Source organism: Microcebus murinus, chromosome 1, assembly GCF_040939455.1.
Source record: "Microcebus murinus isolate Inina chromosome 1, M.murinus_Inina_mat1.0, whole genome shotgun sequence".
Classification (NCBI taxonomy): domain Eukaryota; kingdom Metazoa; phylum Chordata; class Mammalia; order Primates; family Cheirogaleidae; genus Microcebus; species Microcebus murinus.
Genome location: NC_134104.1, coordinates 128897590 through 128925041, shown reverse-complemented (window position 1 = coordinate 128925041; position 27452 = coordinate 128897590). Strand labels below are relative to the sequence as shown.

At 35.2% G+C, this 27452-nt stretch overlaps 1 protein-coding gene across 1 annotated transcript in view; it reads right to left on the bottom strand.

Annotated features, from left to right (window-relative positions):
• Positions 1–223: 223 nt before the first annotated feature.
• Positions 224–27452, bottom strand: part of KCNH8 (potassium voltage-gated channel subfamily H member 8) — a 361558-nt gene continuing 334329 nt past the window's right edge. Inside the window, exon 16 of the mRNA XM_012783282.3 lies at positions 224–2528. Coding sequence (XP_012638736.2) covers positions 1824–2528 — 705 coding nt within the window. The 3' untranslated portion in view covers positions 224–1823. The remainder of the gene's footprint in view (positions 2529–27452) is intronic.

The following is a 27452-nucleotide window of genomic DNA, read 5'->3' as shown; positions in this document are numbered from 1 at the left end:
TCCTCCTGCCTCAGCCTCCCGAGTAGCTGGGACTACAGGCACGAGCCACCATGCCCGGCTGATTTTTATATTATATAGATTAGTTGGCCAATTAATTTCTTTCTATTTTTATGGTAGAGACGGGGTCTTGCTCAGGCTGGTTTTGAACTCCTGACCTTGAGCAATCCGCCCGCCTTGGCCTCCCAGAGTGCTAGGATTACAGGCGTGAGCCACCTCGCCCGGCTGTTTAGATGCTTTTAATGATACAAATCTCAGATTGTTTCTTCTTTGTGGTGGGAAATAAAAACCAGAAGAATCCAGAATGTGAACTCAAAATGTCCTCCAGGAATGTCTGGGGTGACTAGGTCCTAAATGTTCTTAAACATGAAACAACAACTTAAGTGAAGGTGTTTCAATAATTGCCAAACCCAGCACCCGAATCTGCATGTTGGTGTGAGGTGCAGAGAGCATTATGGGTTCTAGATGGTGCCAACATCCTAATTGTATTGTCTCTGGAGCTTTTTCTCCCCCTTACCAAATAAGAATGAAAACAACTGTTTTCTGCATAGCTTACAGCATTGTTGGGAGGTTTAAAGAAAAAAAGGTAAAGTCCTGACCCATTGCAAGCTGTTATCACTCCCACAAGTCAGAAATCAGAAGTCTTGGCTCTATTTGGGAATTTCCACTGGTCTACCAACTTTTCGAAAAGAAAAGCACTGGGGAACGACACACCGAAGGCTTTCTCCCTCACTTTGAGCCCAAAGTGGCTCAATGTGGAAGTGATCTCATTTCCACAGACCAATTTTGGGTTCCTGAGCAACAGGGTATGATGCCTGCAGGAGAGACATTTCTGCTGGCACTGTGCAGGCAGCCTTACTTCAGGTCATTGACACGAGTCAGCAAAGACTAGAAGGAGCCCTCTTTCCCACCATGCCAAAGCTCACATGGTTGACACTCAGTCCATATTTTTATTTCATTAATAAAATATGACCTCACTTTTCTTTTGTCATCCAGAAGCATGAGGATATATTTGTTGCAAACTGCATGCAGATGAAATGGGGATTCCTTTTGAAACTACATCCTCTTAATAATAAATAATTTTTATCTACTATACATAACAGTAGTGCATTTCTTCTTAAAACAGCAAGCTTTTTGTTTTACCAAAACGAAAAGAAAACATTCATATCATTATAAATATTTTAAATAGTTTAAATACATATTTCATACCAAGTATATAAAAATAGCCTCTGTTTTTTTTGTTTTTTGTTTTTTTTTGATAAATAAAGACGTTTTCATTTACATGGCAAATAACGTGCGAACAGCTAACTGCTGGCCACCGGCTCTATTTGACTGATTGTCTAGGAGATGACATGCAGTGATAATTGTCCCTTTGCCTTCACAAAAAGAAAAATAGATCAGCAGGATCTGTGCACTCATGAGGCCAACAGTGCCATGGATATTGTTCAGGAATGACAAACAGGCACTCAGGAAAAACCTTTGCTGCACTTCACAAAAGCCACCTAGGACAAGACTAATCCACAAATTCTTTGTCTGGGACTTCTAGCTGCTCAGACCCTCAGGGTCTTTGGACTGTTGCCCAAGTCTGTCAAACAGACCAGTAAGTTAATACCTGTACAGAAAAATGTTTCTATTATGCTTTTAGGGTCTAGAGATTATTTGCTACAGTATGGAGGTGGTTCTGCATTTCCCTGGCTTCTCACACCCTCTTCTGCAAGATTCCCCACTTGGCCCAGTCTTCATGCCCGCCAGAGGCAGAAAAGGCAAACTAAAGCTGTCATGCAGTAGTAGGTTTGAAATGGGCAGCTGCATCGTGTGCATGGATATCATACGTTTATGGCTTTGTTATCTTTCACTTCTGCTGTGCTTGTGACAACTTCCAGTGGAAAGTTCTCCAAGGGTTTTGGAGAGACTGATGCCATTCCTTCTTGGTTCCAAGATCCTGGCAAGTTTTCCAGACTGTAGGAACTAACAGGTCCCTGACTGAAGCTGCCCTCCTCCGATCTGCTTGGGAGAACTAGGTGCAAAGATGTTTCCGAAGAGGAGCAGACAGAGGACGAGAGAGTTGCTGAAATGGACTGCAGAGGCGTCAGCGTAGTATCTGAATGTGGAGAGATGCACCTTAAAAATTGCAAATGACCTTCTTGGACAACCTGGTAGTGGGAAGGTGAATAATCAAGGTTTGGAGAATGATAGAGTTCACTGTCTGCAAGGTTTTGCTCATGAGCTCCAGTTCGTTGGGGGCTGCTCCCCACAGAAGAGGGATCCACACTCCAAATATCTGAGGTTATATTACTGTGACAAAGTTGTGCTTGGGTATAAGCAGCCCCACCTGTTTGCACGTGTAGGCAGGGTTGGTGTGTACTGCAGCTCGTTCTGGTCTGTAAGCTTTCCCTGGAGGGACACACAGAGGTGGTGTGCTGAGAGCAAAACCGTGATGGCTGCTGAGGTGACAGAATGTTTTCCAGAAGTTGCATCACATTCTTCATGTCTTTACCTAGCTGGGAGACTTCCTGAGTCAATGTTGTTACCTGTGTGGATAGAGTAAAGCAAAAGGCAATAGTTAGAGGTATGTGGTAGTGCCCAGACTTCAGAGAGATGAAGCAGAGAAGTGGGATTTCTTAGTAAGAAAGCCCAAAAGGCTGCTCCAACTCCAACCAAGGCCAAGGGGTGAATGGGTAGGTTGGGCATCTGGATGGACATACATCCTGATCTAAAGCCATCCTTATTCTGTAGGAACTTAGTGAAACATAAGCAGGCTTAGATTCTTAATCAATGATTCCGGGATTCTTAAACAGAATTGGAGATGTGGATTCATCATCTCATAAATACCTATGCTAGCTTTTGCCTCCTCTGAGCTAATGGGATGCACAGTGGTACACAAAAATCATCAGATATTTCAAATCAGATACTTGTATGTTATGCACTCAGTTGCTGCAGCACTACTGCGTGCCCAGAGTAGACACCAGGCAATGGCAGCTCTCACTCTTGCCATTTCTGGTTGAGGTCTATGCTTATCATGGGCCAGAGATAAAGTGGCCTTCAGTGATGGTGAATGGTAAGCAAGAACTCATACCGGATTTGCTAGGGAAGGAGTTCACAGAAAAAGGAAAGCTACAGATTGAGAGTTTGAAAGAAATAAAAAGACCTACAAAGTGGATAAGTACAGATAAGCACAGTGAGGCACCTGAAAGTTTCTGGGATCCATCAATGAACCCCAAACCTCATGGAATTATAACCCAGATTGTGTTGTATGTGCTTTTTCAGTTTTCTAGGTGAGACATTTAGCTTTCATCAGGAGACATGCCCCCATACACTTAAGAACCACCGAAAAGTCTTCACTTTACACTTAACACGAATAATACAATTCACCAGATAATTTATTTTCCTAACAAACACATCAATATTTTAATTATGGAGAACACCAGAAGACTGAATTTGACTTAAATCTATCTTTTCTTAAGTATTTGTATTCCTCAAATTGAGGAAAACTTAGATTTCAGAAGGCAGGACATACATATATTTTCTAGTCTTTGGTTAAAGTCACAACACTATCATAAGTTGTAATATTTTGCCTTCACTGCTATAACACTTTGTATTGTATTTGCTATGACTTTATTTTACTATCATGAACCACAAAACTCTAATAGAAGCAGCTGAACCCATTGGCTAAATACAATCAGAAAAAAAGGGGGGCAATTAAACTTCAATGAACTGGATTCATTCAAGATTGCTGTTTTGGGCAGACTTTCTTCATCATTTTAGTACACATTCCCAATGCATCCAGCAACGTGATTCAGTCTACTTCCTGTGAGTGCATTCTGAAACTAATTCTCCCTGGCAGGCCCATCAGGAGGTAGCACTGCTCAAAGTCAGGCATTTAAAAAGGCCAGAAGGAGGTTTTCCCATGGTTCAGGCAACCAACTGGTAACACCTGCCCTGAAATTGCCAGGCCAAAACTCTTTCTGCCCTGCTGCCGGCATGGAACTCAAGGGATTCAACTGAAAACTTGTCCAGGCTTGCAGAAGATCTAAACTTCTGAAGACAAGATACCTCTCATTTTAAAAAGTGAAACAATGAATTTGAGAAAAATTCAATGTACTTTGAAATTTTCACTACAGATTGTCAATTTCATCACCTGACAAGCCTTAATTCTAAAGCACATGGATAATACTTAAATCAGTATCACAGATATTTGCACTACCTACATTCACAAGGGTCCCATCTTGAATTGATTAGCTCTTCTATCAACATTTCAGAAGAGAAGGCAGCCACTAAATGAAACTGGTTGAAGGGACATATCAACTATCCATTCCTATTGTCTAAGCTTAATTCTTGTATCAAACTCAGCAGCGCTACATTAGCTCAGTTCCCAATAAAAATGCCTTCAGTTGGCCATTTATTGAGGATTGAATAAAGGCACAGTCTTTGAAGAACAATTTTGAGTATTAGGCATATCAATAATCATGGTAGTCAATAAATGTTTGAGTAGTACAACATACCTTCAGGTATATTTTCCCTATTGAATCTATGAACAGTGCTAAGATAGGTAGGGATATATTATTACTTCCCAACCTATAAAATGGGGACACTAAGACTCAGCGGTAGAATGACAGTTTTAAGGTCACTCATTTCATGAATGACAGTCTTTGATCTAGAATTCAGGGCTTCTAAATTTGGTACTCATTCTACTATAGTATATTATCACATGCAAAAAGAGATAGTGTTTTAGAGCGAGTTGAGAGATTTGTGCTAATGTATTTAGAGTTTGTAAAGAGCACAATGACTCAAACTAAAAGGTAGCTTCATGGGTAAAACTGTCTGAAATGCTAATTTAACATTAAATAAGCAAATAATGTCATCATTAAAAAATACAAGACTGATTAGACACAGTAAAATCTTTTCATAGAAAATTATATAAATGCAAAAAACAAGGGTTTGCCTAAGAGTAAAAATTGGAACCAAACAATATGTTAACAGACATATTTCTGATGAACTATTTTTCTAGCTTTCATAATAAACAGTTCTTTTCCCATGGTTGAAATACCTTTCTATAGCCACATTGTTTTTTTTTTAACAGATACATATAAATGCACATATTTATGGGGTACATGGGATATTTTGATACATGAATACAATGTGTAATAATCAAATGAGGACAATTATTATATCCATCATCTCAAACATTCATCATTTCTTTGTGTTGGGAACATTCCAAATGTTCTATCTATTTTGAAATATAAATTATTCTTAATTATGGTCACCCCACTGTGCTATTGAACAATAGCACCTATTCCTTCTATCTAACTGTATTTCTGTACCCACTAACCAAACTGTCTTCATCCTCTCTCCCCCTTCCCAGCCTCTGATAACCATCATTCTACTCTCTACCTCCATGAGATCCACTTCTTTAGCTCCCAGATAAGAGTGAGAGCATGCGATATTTGTCTTTCCATGCCTGGCTTACTTCTCTTGATAGCAAACTTTTTACTGAGCATTTGCCTCAACTTTGAGGCCATGAACTTTGAAGGGGAATCCAGAGTCTTAACTGGCTCCAGGAACATAAACAAGCATTAACATTGTCAGAAAACAAATTACTATCCTCGCTTGAACTGAAAGGAGCAAAGAACTCCAGAAAAGGAGCTTTCTTTAGCTCTAGTGGGTTATCATCAATACATGTTGAGGAAGATTTCTGTCACTGTGTCTCTGGGGACACACCCCTGCATCCTATTAAAGTTACATGAGGCAATTGATTCCTGTTAGGTAAGAGATCTCTCTTTTACCAGGACAAAGCCAGCTGTCACAAGAAGAGATGGCATTTCCTGGAGGTGGAGACTGTGGTGACACCGAAGGTGACAACATACTGGCACAGAAACTGTGGTAAAGTTTTGCTGCACTTTTGTTTACTGCTTCCTGCTGGGTTTGCTATCAAAATTCATTCTAAAAGAGGAACAATCTCAGTCTCCATTAAATGTTGAAAGCAAAGAATGCAGTGTCTCTACTTTATGAGGGTAGTGGTTCAAGTGCTTCTTCTCAGCATGGTAAGAAGATAGGCATTTGCTTAAAAAAGAGGCTGTTGGTGCCACTTTGGGAACAAGCCTCTGTCCACTTAAGGAGATACATCTTAAAAATACAACTTAAAACCAGAGTACTGCAAAGAGATAGGTCAATAGAAACAAACAGAATCATGCTGACCAAATGAACCAGCTTTCCCACTTATCTCAACAACAGCCTAAAATATCTAATTGTTTCTGCCACTCATATTAGAGAAGAGAATCTCTTTTTGAGCATGTATTGCAAAGCCCTTCATGAGCCCGGCCTTATTTTTTAATGGCCCCATGTCTTGCACTTTCTCCCTCGCACACCATCAGACTGAATGCACTGAGATTCACACTTCACTCCCCTGGTGTTTGCTGTTCCCTCTGACTGGGGGCTTCTCCTCTGCCCTGTCTGCATGACAAGTTCCTTCTCTCCCTTCAAACTTCTTCTGATACTTAATTTTCTATGGAGAGTTTTTTATCGACCTCTTCTCAATACTTGCCTAGCAGTTTTAGCTCTGATCATCTTGCATTACACAGGACTGTCTGTCTCCAACTAGGCTGTGAGCTGCTTGAGGGTATACTATTATTAATATTTATCTCAGTATCTCCTGGATTTAGGGCAATGCCTAGAATACAACATACACTCAGTAACTTGAATGTAAAAATGAACACAATGCCTGCCATTTTGAAGGAATTTTGGTTCTCCTATTGCCTTCATTTTTTTTTTTTTTGTTTTTAATCTGGCATTACTTTATTTATTTTTTTTATTTCGGTATATTATGGGGGTACAGATTTTAAGGTTTCAATAAATGCCCATTTCCCCCCCTCCCCCCTAAAGTCTGAGTCTCCATCATGACCATCCCCCAGATGGTGCACATCTCACTCATTATGTATGTATATACCGCCCCCCTCCCCCCTCCCACCTGCCCAATACCCTATTACTGTGGTACTTATGTGTCCACTTAGGTGCTGCTCAGTTAATACCAGTTTGCTAGAGAATATATCTGGTGCTTGTTTTTCCATTCTTGGGATACTTCACTTAGTAGTATGGGTTGCCTTCATTTTTGATATTTATTTTATCTTATATGATTTTATCATAAATATTCTGGGGAAAGCTGCCTGCTACAAAATTATATTGAAAAATTGTTGCTGGCCTTCTTCACTCCAAGTCCATATATTAACAGTAGGTATTATATGACTATTAAATTTTTTATATATAAATTTTCCAAACCAAGCCTTATCCCCTAGTTTTGAGAGCAGGTGCCATTGCCACCATCAAGTCCCTTTTCTCTTATTGTGTTCCCTTCCTAATTGTAGAAATATGTCTATGTTGGCCAAGACTTCTTCTGCTCAACTTCACTTATCTCACTGCTTTGCCATTTGTCCCAGTATAAACTTGATTTTCATGGGTACTTTTAATTCTCCAGGAAATTTCCCCCATTTACTGATCCCCAGATCTCACAACTACATTATGAATGCTAGGTGACAAATTCAATGAAGTTATTCAGAGTTGTTCATCAACTGAATTTGGCCAACTTTTTCCATCCCTGGTTGCTACTCTAGATGGATACTTTAGATGTGGGCTTCTGATTCTTTCTACTTAAAAAGATAGTAGATAAAGAAAATACTATTTAATATATGTTCTTTTCTTAGTAAGTTATATTTTCTTTATCCACTTTCTCCTCTTCGTTTTTTTCTTTGCCTTCCTCCTCCCCTTTATTCTTCTATGGATGAAAATCCACCAGTCTGGAATTTAAAACTGTTGGCCAAACCAGTTTACCATCACCATCTGCATAGCCAATTGTTCACATCCAAGATTTCTCTATCCTTTCCAAAATCCCAACTGTTAGAAAAAAGAAGTGATGAAAACACCATCTGTGTTTCCAAGTGGTTTAGTTTTCTATCCAAAACTTTGAAGCACCTAAAGATTCTTTCCTTCTCTGTTCTCCCAGCATCATACATTAACCACACAAATTATTAGGTGTTTAGCAGGTTTGCAGGCAATGTGTTTGCTCTTGTTGAGTAACACCTCCTGTCATGAACAGAAAACCCATGTAACAACAGACTTGCCAACTAGCCGTGATAATTCACACACTGATCTTTCTATACCTCTAAGAAGGGAATCACTAACTACCACAACTTTTCTATTTCTGTTACATCCAGGTTTCCTGAGAAATTCTGTTGCACATATGGGAAGTAACATTCATAGGGTGTCAGGTGGGTGGGAGGGGGGCGGGGGGGATGGGTAAATCCATGCCTAATGGATGCTGTCTGGGGGATGGGAATGCCTGTTGGGCGGTGCAAAGGCAATTTATGTAACCAAAGCGTTTGTATCTCTATAATACTCTGAAGCAAAAAAATAAAATACAAAAAAAAGAACAACTTTTGTTGGCTTAGAAATAGTCATTGTTGTTCCTACATTTCCAGAGTATTTGGTTTACTCTTCTCATGTTTAATTAGCTCCACTGACATAATGTTACTTCTTACCCTCCTTTGCATCATATTTCCACAAGACCTTTGTTGTAAGAATTGAATAATATTAATATAATGGGTGTAAAACTTTAGTCCCAACATAACTTGTATTATGTCAGAATCCCAGGTGGCTGGATTTGATAATGCACCACAGGCACTAAGCTTGTTTTAGAGCTTCTGCAAGGTAAGGAATACTAACCCAGGAACTATTTTGCCTAAAGAAAATGAAAACCACAGTTATCTGTATAACTCTTTCTCTGCCTGAGTATGGAGAGATAAGCCATTCCTAGTAACACTTTTACATAATTAATATCAGAAGAAAATATCTAAAATTTTTTTAGTGTTACCTTGCATGGATCTTTGCAGTAGTAAATACTAACGGTGATAACTGAAGGCATTGAAAAATGTCCATTATGATCCTGTATTTCTAGTCCAAAATTTGCATAATTGCAATCAGATGGATTGAGAATTCTCCATAAAGGATGTGTGAGCCAAAATAAAAGGATGTGTGACCTGGTGTTGATCAGAAGTGAATAAGGACCAATGTGGAGATGGGGGGAGGAGGGCGGGCAGGTACAATAGGTCTTTCTTGTTCATTACAGTAGCTCAAGCTCCTGCACAAATCCTACCACAAAGTACATACCCCATAAATCTTTGTTGATACATTAATAATTTAATAAATAGTAAATTGCATGGTTACTTTTTTTTTACTGTTTCTGTTATTTTTAGGTCAACTTAAGTAACTCTCTTTTACCAATCTCCCCTAAATATCACTGAAAGATGCAGAAGCAAATGCCAGTATACCTCTAGTGGGTAAGATTGTTTCATGTGATCGCTGTGTCTCTCTCTGGAAGTCCCCATGACTTCAAAATGGGAGATTTCAAAACTGTGTTATTACATTATTTAAAGAATCCTTCTGTGGTGTTATTGACCTATTGTCCCAATAACACCATGCATTGTCAGCTTTTACAGTTGGATTTGTGCATTTCTGTGTAAACACAGATTTGCTGTTCTGTTGTATCTTTAGTTGTGCCTTTTGGAAACAGAAGTATAAGCTTGTAATGCAGAGCAGGAAAAAAGGTGTCTTCAACAATATCTTTCATTTCACATAAAATCATATAAAATGGATTCCCTTCATTTTACATATGTTTTATATTTCTCAATTTTGGCCATTGGAATGCTATATTTCATGGGCTCTGAGTTTAACTGGAACTGTAGTTGATAGGCAGAGAAAAAATGTGATTTCCATATTTGTGTATTCAGTGAGCAGATGGGGAATGCATCTGTTGACATAATCTTCTTAGCTTGAAGAGTTCTTGACCTGTCACTCAATTTTTGCCAAACGTGTACACATTTTTCAGCTAGACACAATTTTTCTAAATTCAGGAGTACTAATTACACCAAGCCTCTCCCCCTGCCACAAATACATATATACATTTTACAAGCTATGATTCAGGTAATTAAATGGTTTTTCATTTAATCCTTTGTTATGTTGCATATTTATCATAGGACTCAGACACATTCAAACTAACTCCAGAAGCAGGCAAAACAAAAAAGACGATGGGCACAATTTCATCTTTGTCTTTTGCTTCACAAAGCATTCAAAAACAAGTGACAGTGTTTTTTATCTGTCAGCTAAAATAATCATCATACTTGGCACTTGTATATATTTCATCCAAATGAGAATCTCAATCCCATTACTAATGGAAGTTGTAAATCTCTGTGTACAGATGGAGAGACTAGAATGTTGGGAGGTGAAGTGGGTTGTTGTAGGTTAACACTGTCCAGTAGTACTGGAAGGTTTACGTGTAGACAAGCCCCAGTTAAAAAAAAAAATTATGTGACTATAAATGAGAATCACAAGAATAGTACCCAGGATTTTACTTTTGCAGGTGCAGCTGATGCCTCCTAAATTATAATAAGAGAAGAATTACAAGTCTAGCGTTACCAATACAAAATTACAGCCTTGAAAGTGATTCAATGGCTTCATTGAATTTCTTGCAAGCTCAGGCCTCTGGACGTAACTTTATTACTTCAGCTGCATCATAGTAATCCATTATTTATCAACTGCTTTTGTCATCTGTTTTCCTGGTTCCTGTGACAAAGTTTGATTAATATCCAAATTGCTATCTGGCTAAGGGATCCTCACTGCTATCGGTGAACACCAAACAAAAATCTGTCTCTTCTCAGAATACAGGTTGTATAGAATAGTGCTTCTCAAACTTTAATGTATGTAAGAATCATCTGGGGATCTTAACTAAGGATATATTCAGATTCAGTAGGTCTTAGGTGGGGCCTGGGCATTTCTAATAAGCTCCCAGTTGTTGCCAATGCTGCTGGTCCCTGCTCAATGGGGTGAGATCATTAATCCCAATTCTTTTTCTTTTTTTTGAAATTTCTTTTATTTTAATTTTTGAAAATTGATAAAAATCATATATATTTATGATGTATAACTTGATGTTTTGATATATGTATATACTGTGGAATGACTAAATCAAGCTTATCAGTATATCTATTACATCACATACTTAACCATTTTTTGAGTGATGGGAACATCTAAGATCTATTCTCTTAGCAATTTTCACACATAAAATATATTGTTATTAACTATAGTCACCATGTTGTACAATAGATCTCTTGAATTTATTCCACCCATCTAACTGAAATTTTATGTTTTGACCAACATCTTCTTAATCCCTGGTAACCCAGGCCCTGGTAATCACCATTCTAATCTCTGCTTTTTATAAATTTGACAAACACCGTATGATCTTATTCCTGATTCTTATGGAACTCGTCTCTTGGTTAACTTCTCGTGTACTGATCTTTCAGTAACAATGTAAAGTTTAGTCTAACCCCTGCTTTTTTTTCCAATTACTTTGGCAAGCCTATAGGTGGAGTTGAGTTCTTTTAGGAGGTACATAACTTTTGGTTGTTTTTCTTGCTGTGGTATTAGCAGCTAGTGATGTGCATTTCTTTGAACCATTAATTCATGACAGGTTGCTAAGTGGTGATATTCTAGTTTTAGTTCTATATAATTCTATAAGTTAGTTAGTTGAAATAATTTTATAAAAAGATGCTTCCCTCATAGGTTATTTGGTTTCCCCCGTTAATATAGAAAAGAGAAAAAAGCCTTGGTTTTCTCTTTCATAAAAATCAATTTTAAATAAAATTAATTATTTCCTAGTTATCCTCTACAGTTGGCCAATTAGTTTGTTTTAAAAATGACAAATTCATGAATTTAACCATATTTTATGTGTTTTAATCCATCATACTTATCCTTACTGAAACCCAAATTATCCCCTCTTTGGCCAGTGAGAGATGTTTCATATTGGCTCCTAAGTTCTTCTGACATCTCCCTAATATTGTTTGATAACTTTCTGTCTGGTATACTAAGATGTTCCTTCATGCCCCAGAAGTAGAAACAGCCATTTATCCAAGAAACTCTGGTTTCTCTTAGTGAAAAGTTGTATTTTAAGACCATAATCTATCCACTAGAGATATTCACTGCTGATGAATTGGTCATTGTTTTTACCCCTTTCTGTTGAAACAGCTTGGAGATATATACATGTATATATAATAATACTGTCTTGGCTCATAACCCTTTCCATATTATATTTGTATCTCCTTTCTTCCACACTGTGAATTCTGGTTATTAAGGTACAGATGATGATAGAATTAGGATATCCCATAATGATTCATTTGCTTTATCCCCCATTACACATGCACAAGTCTCAGGATATCAATACCAGGACTACTAATACATACTATGATTACTGACCACAGTTAATGTGGGGTATTCTATTCTCATTCTCCCCCAACTCTCCTTTTCTTATGGTTCTGTTATATCTACATTGTCAGAGCATATGGCCCTTGCCAACTTATACTCTCTTTCCTTTAATCCTCATTTAAACTTGGTCCCATAAATAAGTACATATTTAATGATAACAAATTTGTCCTGATGCCAGTCTTTCAAGTCATTTGGTCTTAAAAATCTTGTTCTCTAGTACATTCTATAGGAAATGTTTATGAGAACAATAATCCCTAAGTTTTTGTATGTTGATAACAGTTTGATACTTGATGGTCAATTTTGCTGGCTATAAAATTCTTAGTTTAAATTTTCTTTTCTTAAGTCTTGTTCCTACCCTAAATTATAAGTCAATAGTTAAATCAAGCTTCAAATTGAGGTATGTTTTTGGTTAATTTAAGAAAACCAAAGATTCAAATCTTGCTGTGGGCTTCCGATATTTCAGAAAAAATCTTTTCAATCCAGACCAATGATGACCAGTACGCTTTGAAAGCTTACTCAATAAAAAGAAAATCTACTGGACTGGGATCAGATCTTATATCTATTCCTTTTTCATGTAACTCGTTATATATGTGATACTCTCTGGGCTTCAGTTTACTTGTCTGTAAGATGAGCATCTCACATGTCAAAATTTTGAACGTCTCTTCAAACTCAAAATCAAGATTCCATTTTTATCTTCTATTCAGTATCCTAATGTCTGATGGTTAAAATGGATGTAATTCTAACCATCTTTTATTCATTCATCTACCGTAAATGTGTGTACTATGTACGTGGTCACCACATAGCAGAGAACATAGTAGACAGAGATTCTTATCCTCATAGAACTGGCATTCTAATGGGGGCAGTAAAGACAATGAACAATGTAAATAAACTATGTAGTATCATAGAGATCTAATCAGGCTGTAAATACCAGCAGATCAAGAAGTAGCAGATGGAAATTGGGGTATGTGTTCCTCTGGACACTTCCCTGCTGGGTTGAAGGGGATGGAAGGTCATAGAAGATACCAACAAGGCATCACAGCTCTTTTCAAGTGACCTTCTCCACCCAGCTTTCTATGACTCAAGTTTCTGTAACTACTGTCTACTCTGGCTCTTTCTGACTTAGTAATTGTAGTGAACTGTTATTGTTTTTGGGAGGGTTTAGTCCTACCCCTTGTGGTTTGTCTATACCCTACTAACTCCTTTGTAAATAATCTTTATATTCAACATTACTCAAATTTCTCATTTGAAATGTGGCATTAGTTTCTACTTGAGCCATTTTAGTCACTTTATTCAAAGAGAAGAAGGGGCCTATATAAGCAATCATAGGCAAAGAGGACAAAAGTACCCAATCTCTAAAAGTTACAGGCATTTTAAATCCACATCTCATAGGAGAAACTCTGAGTGTCATATATCTTTCTTTTCTTTTGAGAAATCCATATCCACACTGCTACTTAAGATTTTTTAAATATCAGTAAAACACTCATGAAAACCACAAATTTTCCTGTTCATACAGGCTTGACAACTGAAAAATATCTAAAAAGAGTCCTATAAAGTATATATTAGTTGGATATATTCCAGTTTAAAAACCTGTGTCCACAAAATGTAGCATTAACATCAATAACATGTATGTAAAAATTTAAAAAAATGGTTTTGCTAGCAGTTTAATAGATTTCATTTTTCTATGTCAAAAAGTGAATGTATATCCTTAGTTCATATTTTTCTTTTGAGGATTGACAATAAAGAAATATATATGATCAGAATGAGAAAGAAAAAAGCCTGTATAGACAAATCTTGGGAAGGAAATTCTGTTAGTGTGTTTCACTTGACCAAACTGTTGATGAAAAGATATGATGGTAACACTAATTCAAAGAACTAAGGAATGAACTTTACAAAGAATTTCTTTTCAAAGAATTAAGGAATGAATATTACTCATGTAGGTTTTCTTATGTAAATTATTTATAGAATATAATTCATAGGCATTTAGAAAAATATTTAATCAACTCTTTCTTTCTTTCTTTCTGCATATTATGGGGGTACAAATGTTAAGGTATGTACATTGCCCTTGCTCCCCTTCTCCCCTCGAGTCAGAGCTTCAAGCATGTCCATCTCCCAGATGGTGCACATCACACTCATTATGTATGTCTATACCCATCCCCCCCCACCTGCCCGACACCTGATAAATGTTATTCCTATATGTCCACCTAGGTGTCAATAACCAACTCTTAAAGAACCTTTCTTATTATTCTATCTCTTTGACTCAAGGAGACTTTACTGATCTACTTTCTCAAGTATAACCTAGTCCCCAACTGAGATTCTGTCTCTCTGTTTTTCAGTGAAAGGCATTTCATTATTTGTATTTGTTTAACTGAATATTTATATGATACATCTAATTGGGGATATTTTGGTATTGAACTTTGAGCAAAATTAAATAGGAGAGAAAATTTCCCTATTAAGTTTTGGGTGCTATCACAGATATTACTAATGTTTGCCAGTATCCAGTTTTTCATTTTTTGGGGGGTATACAGAAGATTAAACTTTCTTGCCCTTGGAAATTAATTGTGCCCATGGAATTAGTTCTGATTAATAAAATATGAACAGAAATGATGCGTATATCTTTCAAGCCAAATAATTGTCTATGTTCCACTTTTTAAATGGAAAATAGCTAATCAGCAACATTCCAGATGGTGAAGCCCCTTCTGCTGACCTGTGTTAGGCATTTTGCTTGCACAAGAAATAAATTTTAATCAACAGATTTGGCATCTGTTACCTCAATACAATTTATCCTATAAGAGTGCTTATCAGAGAATGGTGGGACTCTTTAATATTTTAGAAACAATAACTAGACTTTTTGAGGAGGTTAAAAATGAGGGAAGAAAGTTAAAAAATGTTGATGTGTGGTTAAACGCACAAGTAATGTATGCGGTGAGCATTGTGGGGGGATAGGGCATGCCTCAAATGGTGGTTTGGGTGTGGCAAAGTCATAACATGTAACTAAAATGTTTGTACCCTCATAATGTCCTGAAATTAAAAAAAATGTTGATGTTACAAAACAAAATTTGAAATTTAACTTTTGGGTCTTAGTGACTATATACAATAATCCTCTCTAAAGCCTTAGGAAAATAGTGGACATAAGGACATGACTGGAATAGCTATTTTAAAAGGACATGACCTGTGATCCAATTATGAGATGTAATACAAACACAGTCATCTCTGAAAAGAAGAGGCTCTTCTGTTGGACTCAACAGCAGCAAGAGTTTGGTCTCTAAAATGCTAGAGGCCAAGTTGATAAGAACGAGCTTTTCATATTTCTGAAAGTTAATGTGCTATTGTGTAATATGAAACAAAGATCTTCATATCACTGAGAGTCTCCGCAAAGGAGTGTAGATCAAGAATAGAACTCAGCTCTCTCAAATATTGGTTCTCATCACACATATATGTAACTTAGAATATATCAAGTTAGAAAGGGTAAAACAGAAATGCCATTCTGAATTCTGAAGTTTGAGAAAATGTTTAGTTTTATCTCACAAAAAGAACCATAAAATTTTGCCATGAGGAATTTTTACAAGAATTATAGACCCAATAAAGGTCTAAAAAGGATTACTGTATTCCTAAAAAAAAGAATTATTCCCACCAAAGCAATTTAGACACTCAAATGGGCCAATGACTTAAACTGTAAAGAAAGCCACTAGACTGACAAACAGAAGACATTCAGTGGATGTGATGGCTAATTTTGTGTGTCAAGTTGACTGGGTCATGGGGTGCCCAGACATTTGGTCAAACGTTATTCTGGGTGTGTCTGTGAGTGTGTTTCTAGATGAGGTTAGTGTTTGAATCAGTAGACTGAGTATAGTAGATTGACCTCTCTAATGTGAGTGGGCCTCATCTAATCAGTTGAAGACCTGAACAGAAAAAAAAAGGCTAGGTAAGAGGGAACACATCCTGCCTGTTGGAGCTGAGACATTGGTCTTTTTCTGGCTTTGGACTTGAACTGAAAAATCCTTTCTTTTTGGATCTCAGGCCCACTGGATTTTGGACTGGAACTTATTCCATAGGCTCTCCTGGTTCTCAGGCTTTTTAGCTCAGACAGGAACTACACCATGACCTCTCCTTGTTCCCCAGCTTACCAACTGCAGATCTTGGGACTTCTCAGTTTCCATAATCATGTGAACCAACTCACTATTCTCTTTCTCAATATCAATATCTATATCTATATATTTATATCTATCTGCTTATCTATCATCTTTCTGTCTTCTATTGGTTCTGTTTCTTGGGAAGAACCCTGACTAATATAATGGGTAAAATATACTGGGTAAATATACTAGGTAAAATATAATGGGTAAAATAAAAACAAGTGTGTTTAAGTTTTGGAAAAGATGAATGGCACAAAGCTCTACAGAAAGCAATTGGTAAAGACTGTATTTGAAGTGAACATTAAGCAGTTGCAAAAGCAAAAACCAAGAATGTTCTGGGAATGTCAAAATGGGACTTGAAATGAAGAAAGTGAATAAATCCTGATTATACACACACACACACACACACACACACACACACACACACACAAAACCAAGCAGGGACTCAGAATAGTATAAACCAAAGAATAAACATAGAGTTTTAAGTAATATCTGAAAGAGGATATTTTCTTAGCCCAGTGCTTCCTGTATTGTTCCAAGATATATATCAGGAAACAAAATGCTGGTAGCTATTTTGTCATTAAAGTGATCCATAAGCACATGCATTTGGTCAATTCAGGTTAACAATAAGTTAATTTAGTTATTTACTATAAAAATTCAGAGAGCCTTAGTATGCTAATGACCAATGTACATCTATAATACTATGAATTAGTTTTAAGCCAAATATACCCACCCTATATCATCACAAATGACTTATTCCTTAAGTTTTTATTTTAAATATCTTGGAAAAGAAAAAAATATATAGGCCAGGCATGGTGACTCCTATCTATCATTCCAGAACTTTGGGAGGTTGAGGTAGTACAATTGCTTAAGCACAGGAGTTCAAGACCGATCTGAGCAACATACCAAGACCCCATCTCCATAAAAAATAAAATATTAGCCAGGCATAATGGCACATGTTTGTAGTCCTAGCTCCTTGGGTAGCCGAGGTGGGAGGATCTCATGAGACCAGGAGTTCAAGGCTTTAGTGAACTACAATCATGCCATTGTATTCTAGCCTGGGTGTCCGACCCTATCCCAAAGACATGAATAAATAAATGTTCAAGAATTATATATATTTTTGGAATTATATAAAGTAAATGGAAGAACATCTGATGAACATATCCCAAAAGAGAATATTTGATAATACCAGAATCTCATAATTGATAAGTGAAAACAAGCAGCAATGAGAAAAATAGAAAAGAAAAAGTGAAATAGAAGACATAAGTTCAACTATATCATTAATGAAATAAAATATAAATAGATTAAGCAATCCAATCAAAAGGCAAATTTTTTTCTGAATAAAATAATTTAAGATCCAACTATATACTGTCAACAGGAGACACATGTTAGAATAAAAGACACAAATACATCAAAAGTAAAAGGATGAAAAAAGATGATATGCAAACAGCAATGGTACGAAGTCTGGAATGGCAATACTAATGTAAGAAAAATAGGTTTTAATACAAAAATGTTACTAGAGATAAAGAGAAACATTTTGTAATCAGAAGATGGTCCACTCTATAGAAAGTTGTAAAAGTTATATGCATATATACACCTAACAAAAGAGTCCTGAATACATGAAATAAAAAATATCAGAATTGAAGATAGAAATATACAATCAGCAATAATATTTGGATATTGCAATATCTCACTTTCAGTAACAGAACAACTGGGCAGATCAATAAGGAAATAGAAAACTTGAGCATTACGGACCTGTAAGTATTGACTTAACAGCTATCTATAGAATGCTCACCCAATGACAGCAGAATACACAGTCTTTTTTTTTTTTTTTTCACCCAGTGGGAGAGTTAATAATCTAAGTGCCTGTACAAGAAGTTTAATTTTGCTTGTTTGTTTGTTTTTTCCTTTTATTGTTTCCTGAATTGACAGTTCCCTTCAGGGTTATCTTTTCTTCTTCTTTTCTTTTCTTTTTTGGTCAGAATACGCATTCTTAAGTGCACATGGAAAATTATTCATGTTACATCAAATGCCACACCATTAAATAAGCCTCAATAAATTTAAAAGATTAAAATCATATTCTGTAATCACAATATAGTGAAATTGAAAATTAATAACAAAGAAATTTAAAAACATCACCAATAGGTGGACATTAAACACTATCTTATTAAATAATCAAAGTCACAGATAAAGAAAAGGTCCTAAGGGAACCAAGAAAAAAAAGATAAAAATATAAAGGAGCTCCAATATGTCTGCCCCCAATATGTCTGTCTTCTCACTGGGAACATTACAGGCCAAGAGAGAGTGGCATAATATATTCAAAGTACTGAAGGAAAAGAACCTTAACCCTAGAATATTATATCCTGCAAAAATATCCTTCAAACATGAAGGAGAAATAAAGACTTTCCCTGACATACAAAAGCTAAAGGATTTCATCAACACCAGAACTGTCCTATAAGAAATGCAAAAAGAAGTTCCTCAATCTGAAAGAAAAAGACATTAATCAACAATAAGAAATCATCTAAAGGTATACAACTCACTGGTAATAGTAAGTATACAAATACAGAATATCCTATTGCTGTAATTGTGCTATATAAAGCACTTATATCTTGATTAGGAAGACTAAAAGACAAACCTATCAAAAATAAGTGTAATGACATTTTAAGAGATAAATAATATAACAAGATATGGATGAAAACAACAAAACATTCAAAAGCGGGGGGGGATGGAGTTCAAGGGTAGAATTTCTGTTGGATTTCTCTTTGTTCATTTATTTGTTGGTAAGCAGAGTCGTCATATGTTTAAAATAATTGGATATAAATTTTTTTCACGAGGCTCATGGTAACCTCAAATAAAACCTACAACAGATACACAAAAAATAAAAAGCAAGAAATTAAAACACAGTAACAGATAAAATCGCTTTTAATAAGGGAAGACAGGAAGGAGGGAAGAAAGAGAAGACCATAAAAACCAGAAATCAAATAGCAACATGGCAGTTGTAAGTCTTTACCTATCAATACTAACACTGAATGTGAATGGACTAAACTCTTCAATAAAAAGACACAGAGTGGCTGAATGGTTTAAGAAAAACAATATTAACTGTATGTTGTCTGCAAGAAACCTACCTCACCTATAAAGACATACAGAGACCAAAAACAAAGGGATAGAAAAAGATATTCCATGCAAATGGAAACCACAAAAGAGCAGGAGTAGTTATTCTTCTATAGATAAAATAGACTTCAATACAAAAAATGTAAAAGGAGACAAAGATGGCAGTTATATAATGATAAAGAGATCAATTCAGCAAGAGGATATAATAATTCTAAATATATATGCACCCTACACGGGTGCACCCAGATATATAAAGCAAATTTTATTAGAGTTAAAGAGAGAGATAAATTGCAATACAATATTCAAGGGAAACATCAAGACTCTGCTTTCAGCATTGGACAGATCATCCAGATAGAAAAACAACAAAGAAACCTTGGATTTAATCTGTCCTACAGAGCAAATAGACTTAATAGGTATTTACAGAATGTTTTTCAACAGCTGCAGAATAGACATTGTTTTCTTCAGCCAAGAATCATTCTCAAGGACAAACCACACATTAGGCCACAAAAGAAGCTTTCAAAAATTCCAAAAAATTGAAATCATTTCAAGTATTTTCTCTGACCGCAATGAAATAAAACTAGAAATCAATAACAAGAGGAAAGTTGGAAAATATACAAACACAAGGAAATTAAACAATATGCTCCTCAATGACCAGTGGATCAATGAGGAGATTAAGAAGGACATTTAAAAATTTCCAGAAACAAATGAAAATGAAAACACAACATATTAAAACGTATGAGATATGGCAAAAATGATAAGACGAAAGTTTATAGCAAAAAAGTGCCTACATCAGAAAAGTAGAAAAGCTTCCAATAAACAACATAACAATGCATGTCAAAGAATTAAAAAAACAAGAGCAAACCAAACCCAAATTAGTAGAAGAAAAGAAATAATAAAGATCAGAATAGAAATAAAATTAAAACAACAAAATACAAAAGATCAACAAAACAAAAAGTTGGTTTTCTGAAAAGATAAAAAAATTGACACACCTATAGCCAGATTGACTAAGAAAAAAAGAGAGATGGCTCAAATAAATAAAGTCGGAGATGAAAAAGGAGATATTACAACTGATACTGCAGAAATCCAAAGGGTCTACTAGAGACTACTAAGAGCAACTAGTCTGCCGATAAATTGGAAAGCCTAGAAGAAATAAATAAATTCCTAGACACATAAAATCTACTAAGATTGAACCAGGAAGAAATTTAAAACCTAAATAAACCAATAACAAGTAATGAGATAGAAGCGGTAATAAAAAGTCTCCCAACAAAGAAAAGCCCAGAATCTGATAGCTTCACTGCTGAATTCTACCAAGCATATAAAGAAGAACTAATACCAATCCTACCTAAACTATTCCAAAAAATCAAGGAGGAGAGAATACTCCCAAACTCCTTCTATGAGGCATGTATCACACTGATACAAAACCAGACAAAGACACAAGAAAAAAAGAAAGCTATACACAAATATCTCTGAGACACATACATGCAAAAATACTTAACAAAATACAAGCAAACAGAATTCAACAGCACATTAAAAAGGTTATTATTCACAATCAATTGGGATTCATCCAAGGGATGTAAGGATGGTTCAACATATGCAAACCAATCAATGTGATACATTGTATCAACAGAATGAAGACAAAAACAATATGATCATTTCAATTGATGCTGAAAAAGCATTCCATAAAATTCAGCATCCCTTCATGATTAAAAACTCTCAAGAACCTGGGTACAGAAGGATCTTACCTCAACATAATAAAAGCCACATATGACAGACCCACAGCTAGTATCATACTGAATGGGGAAAAACTGGAAGCCTTTCCTCTAAGATCTGGAACAAGACAAGGATGATCACTTTCACCACTGTTATTCCACATAGTACTGGAAGCTCTAGCTAGAGCAATCAGACAAGAGAAAGAAATAAAGGGAGTCCAAATTGGAAAGGAAGTAGTCAAATTATCCTTGTTTGCATACAATATGATCTTATATTAGAGAACCCTAAAGACTCTACCCAAAAACTATTAAAACTGATAAACAAATTCAGTAAAGTTGGAGGATAAAAAAATCAGTATCATTTCTATATGCTAACAGTAAACAATCTGAAAAAGAAACCAAGAAAATAATCTCATTTACAATAGCTACAAATAAAATAAAACACCTAGGAAATAAACATAGGCCAAAGAGATGAAAGATCTCTATAGTGAAAACTATAAAAGAGTGATGAAAGAAATCGAACAGTATGAAATTGAACATGTTATCCAAAGCAATTCACAGATTCAATGCAATCCCCATCAAAATACCAATGGCATTCTTCACAGAAGTAGAAAAAATAATCCTAAAACTTATATGGAACCACAAAAGATCCAGAATAGCCAAAGCCATCCCAAGCAAAAAGAACAAAACTAGAGGAACCACATTATATTTCAAACTATATTTGATTTCAAATTATAACACAGAGCTGTGGTAGCCAAAACACTGTGGTACTGGCATAAAAACAGACACAGAAATCAATAGAACAGACTAGAGAATGCAGAAATAAATCCACAAATCTACAGTGAACTTATTTTTGACAAAGGTGCCAACAACATGCAGTGGGGGAAGGAAAGTCTCTTCACTAAATGGTGCTGGGAAAACTGGATATGCATATGCAGAAGAATGAAACTAGACCTTTATCTCTTGCCATATACAAAAATGAAATAAAAGTGGATTAAAGAATTAAATCTAAGAACTGAAACTATGAAATTGCTAAAATAAAACATTGGAAAAATGCTTCAGCACATTTGTCTGGGCAAGGACTTTTTGAGTAATATGCCCAAAGCACAGGCAACCAAAGCAAAATTGGACAAATGAAATCACATTAAGCTAAAGAGCTTCTGCACAGCAAAGGAGACACTCAACAAGTGAATAGACAACCCACAGAATGAGAGAAAATATTTCCAAACTACCCATCTGACAAGGGATTGATAACTAGACTATATAAGGAGCTCCCACAACTCAATAGAAAAAAAAAATCAAACAATCTGACTAAAAAATGGGTAAAGGATCTGAATAGACATTTCTCAAACAAAGACATACAGATGGCTAACAGGTATATGAAAAAATGCTCAACATCATTAGTCATCAGAGAAATGCAAATCAAAATTACAATGAGATATCATCTGACCCCAGTTAAAGTGGCTTTTATCAAAAGGACAGGTAATAACGAATGCTGGTGAGGATGCAGAAAAAGGGGAACCTTCGTGCACTACTGGTGGGAATTTAAATTAGTGCAACCACTATGCAACACAGGATGGAGGTTTCTCAAAACTCTGAAAATAGAACTACCATGTGACCCAGCAATCCCACTGCTGGGTAAATATCCAAAGGATGGGAATTTGATATATCAAAAAGATATCTGCACCTCCATGTTTATTGCAGTTCTATTCACAATAGCCAAGATAAGGAATCAAGCTAAGTGTCCATCAATGGATGAATGGATAAAGAAATTATAGTACATATACACAGTGCAATATTATATAGCCACAAAAGAATGAAATTCTGCCAATTGCGATGACATGGATATAGATGGAGAACATTATGTTAAATGAAATAAGCCATGCACAGAAAGACAAATATCACATATTCTCACTCATATGTAGGAGCTAAATATTACAAACAATTGATCTCACAGATACAGAGAGTAAAATGATGGTTATCAGAGGCTAGGAAGGGTAATGGGGAGTGGAGGATATAGTGGGAATGGTTAATGGGTATAAAAATATAGTTAGATTGAATGAACAATATTTGATAGCACAATAAAGTGACTATAATCAACAATAAGTTAGAGTATACTTTAAAATAACTAAAAGAGTAGAATTAGAATGTTCCTAACATAAAAAATGTTACATGCCTAAAGTGATGGATAACCCAATTACCCTGATTTGATTAATTTGCATTGTATGCCTATATCAAAACATCACATATATTCTGTAAATATATACAACTGTTATGTACTCATAATAAATTTTAAAAATAAATGAAAAAAAAGAAAAACCCATACCTAACATCATATTCAGTGATGAAAAATTAAAAAATTTCCCCCCCAAGATAAGGAATAAAACAAGGATATCACTTTCTACTTCTGTTCAACATTGTACTGGAAGTTTAGCCAGGGCAATTACACAAAAATAGATAATAAAAGGCATTCTAATTAAAAAAGTAGAAGGAAAACTATCTCTATTTTCAGATGATGTGATCTTAAACAGAAAAATATTAAAGAATCCATCCCAACAGTATTAGAAGTATTAAATAAGTTCTGCAAAATTGCAGTATAAAAGCTGATAATGCAAAAATCAGTCATACTTTTCTGTATACCAGCAATGAACAATCTCAAAAAATGAAGCAAGAAAACAATTCTATTTACAATAACATCAAAAATAATAAAATATTCAGGAATAAATTCAAAGAAGTGAACAAATTGTGGACTGGAAATTATAAAGTATTATTGAAAAAAATTAAAGAAGTTATAAATAAATGGAAAAAATATCCCATCTTCATGAATCAGAAGACTTACTATTATTAAGATGACAATACTCTACAAATTGATCAACAGAGTCAATACAATCACTTTCAGAAGCTTAGCTGACTTCTTTGTAGAAATAGACAAACTAATTATAAAATTCATATGGAATTATAAGGGACTCAGAATAGTCAGAACAACCTTGAAGGATAGGAATAAATATGGAAGACCCACACTTCCCCATTTCAAAACTTATTACAACTATATTAATCAAGACAGCATGGTACTGGCATACAGATGGGCATATCCAGAAATAAACCCTCACGCTTTTGGTCAATTGATTTCTGACAAGAGAGGTAAGACCATTCAATAAAGAAACCTTAATTTTTTAACAAATGGTGCTGTGACAATTGGATATCCATACAAAAATTAAATGAAATTGGGCTCATATCTCATGCTACATATAAAAATCAACTCAAAATGGATCGAAGACCCACATGTAAAAGATCAAATTGTTAAACTATTAGAAGAAAACATAGGAGTAAATGTTTATGACTTTTGGATAAGCAATGGTTTCTTAGGTATAACCTCCAAAGCACAAGGAACAACAGAAAAAGTAGAGAAACTGGATAGGACCAAAATTAATACTTTTGTGCTTCAAAGGATGCCATCAAAAAAAATTAAAGGAAGAGCTACAGAATAAGAGAAGAAAATTGTAAATCATATATTTGACAAGGGACTTGTATCTAGCATATATAAAGAACTCTTATAAGTCAATAATAAAAAGACAACCCAATTTTAAAATAGGTCAAGTATCTGAATAGACAATTCTACAAAGAAGATACACAAATGGCCAATAAATACATGAAAGAAGCTCAATATTATTAGCTATCAGGAAAATGCAAATTAAAACCATGAGATAGCATTTCATACACACTAGTATGGTTTTAATAAACCAGTCAGATAATAATAAATAAAAATCATTGACAAGGAATTGAAGAGTTTGGAACCTTCATGTACTGCATTGCAAATGTAAAAAGAATGTTGCTTTGAGAGAAAGTCTGCCAGTTCCTCAAATGTTAAACATAATGTTATCATATGATCCAGCAATTTCACTTCTGGTATATATCCGAAAGATATGAAAACATAGGTTGACACAAAAACTTGCACATGAATGTTTAATGTTTAATGTTTAATTATTCATATTAGCCCCAAAGTGGTAATAACTCAAATGTCTATCAATTAATAAATGATACACAAAATGCAGTATATCTGTACACTGGAATATTATTTGGTAATAAAAAGGATGGAAGAACTGCTATGCAGCCATAACATGGGTGAACCTTGAAAACATTGCTTGTGAAACCTTGAACCTTGAACCTTGAAAACATGCTAAGTGAAAAAAAGTCACAAGAGACCACATATTGATGATTCCATTTATATGGAATGATTAAAATAGGAAAATCTATAAACACAGAATGTAGATTAATGGTTGCCTAGGGCCAGAGCGGCGGGGACTCTGTAGTGGTTAGGGGTGATGGCTATGTGGTATGAGGTTTCTTTGCCAGGTAATAAAATGTTCTCAAATTGGTTATGATGATGGATACACAGTTCTGTGATTATACTAAAAGCCATCAAAATTTACATTTTATATGGGTGAATTGTATGTTATATGATATACTAATTATATCTTAATAAACTTGTCTAAAAACACAGTTAATACATAGTATAAGCCAGACTACTTTCTATAAAAAAATGTAAGTCGTTATATTTCTACAAAGCTCATTTTTTTTTGTTTAGGCATGTTATATATTTCTTTCTCCCTAGTATATTTAAGACTCAAGATGGATTAAAATGCCCTAATATTAATAGTGGCTCCTTTACATGTATGCAAAATAAAATGCTAAAAAATGGCAATTGTAGCATTCAAGCCAAAGCAAGGATGCCCTAACAAGCCACCTGTATTCTCTCATTTTGAAAATGTAGATATGGCTACACTTATCTTTCTGTCAAGCTTGGCAGATTCTTTTCTGTTTGATTTTGTCATCATTTTGCCATTTATATGTTTATTATAAAATCAGGTGATGGTCAGGCATTGTTCAATTGGTATACTGCATGTCTTTGCCATTAAATCTACAGAGTAAGGTTTTTTTTTTAAATTAATATGGTGGCATAATCCCATCAAACAATTTAGCTAAAATCAGATGCTTTGAAATATCAACAATCTGCCATATTATTTTCTATTACAATTTCATACTGAGTATCGTCATAGCAAAAGAAAGTCTCTTGGGTGAAAGTAGTCATTTTCATGATCAAACATGTTCTTCTTAAGTTCATTTTATTCTATAAACATTAATTCTCTCTGCCTATTACTCTGTACTTGGCAATGTTAGAAGATGCTTATATAAGAGTCACTCTTTGTTGGATAGAGGCATAACTTAGTATGAGTAAGGAATCAGCATGAATTAACCACTTATTAAGGGAAGAGATCATGCTTAGTGCTTTACATGTGGTGCTAGATTCTCACAATAATCCTCTATTACCCATAGTATGATTACCAATTAATAGAGGAAAAATCTGAGCTTAGGGAAGGTAAACACCTTGTTGAAATTGCAGATTAGGAATCTAGATATTCGTCTCTCTCCAAAGCTAATTCTCTTTCTCCAATAGTGTGTTTTATGCCTTATGCCTGCTGTGTCAAAGCACAGTTTCTCTTGTTAGGCTTTGCAGCAGTGTCTTTCTGGGTCAGCCAAATTTCAGAAATGAGAAAGCACTCTAACCTTTACCTACAAACCTTTTCAGAAGTGGAACATTTAACTTACACAGCCATTGGCCCCCATAGTGACTTTTTGTTGTTATTTTCAAAGAATTTCCTTAGAATCTCACTATTTCTTACTCTGCTGTAAAGCAATGGCAATGTCGTCAAAGGGTTCTAATATTAGCAGTTGCCCTACATCTTTTAAATCTCCCAACTATTCTGTGGATGTAATAATTATCAATATTGTTGCTTCTATAACTTTTGTTCCATATTTATCCAGCTGACTATGATTGTGAAATGTACACACCAATGACCAATTTCTTTGTATCTTAAATCTGTAAGCAAGTATCAGTAATCAGGATAGGGATTCTACAATGCCCTGACACCTCACACAATGTCCCACAGTCTGCACAACATGTCTCATACATATTTAGGGTTGCCCTTTTGATGGTAGAGTTATTAATATGCAGTATATCCCACGTTTATTATCAATTCTTCTCTTGCTTGCTACTAACCAAAGAATAGAGCAATCAAATGATCACATATGTGAATAGCAGGAATTAGGCAAAAGGGACTTGGCTTGGACTTAGTCTTGGACTTTTAAAAACACTGTTGCTTTTTTTTCTATATAAACAACATTACAGGAGATGGAAGGAAACAAC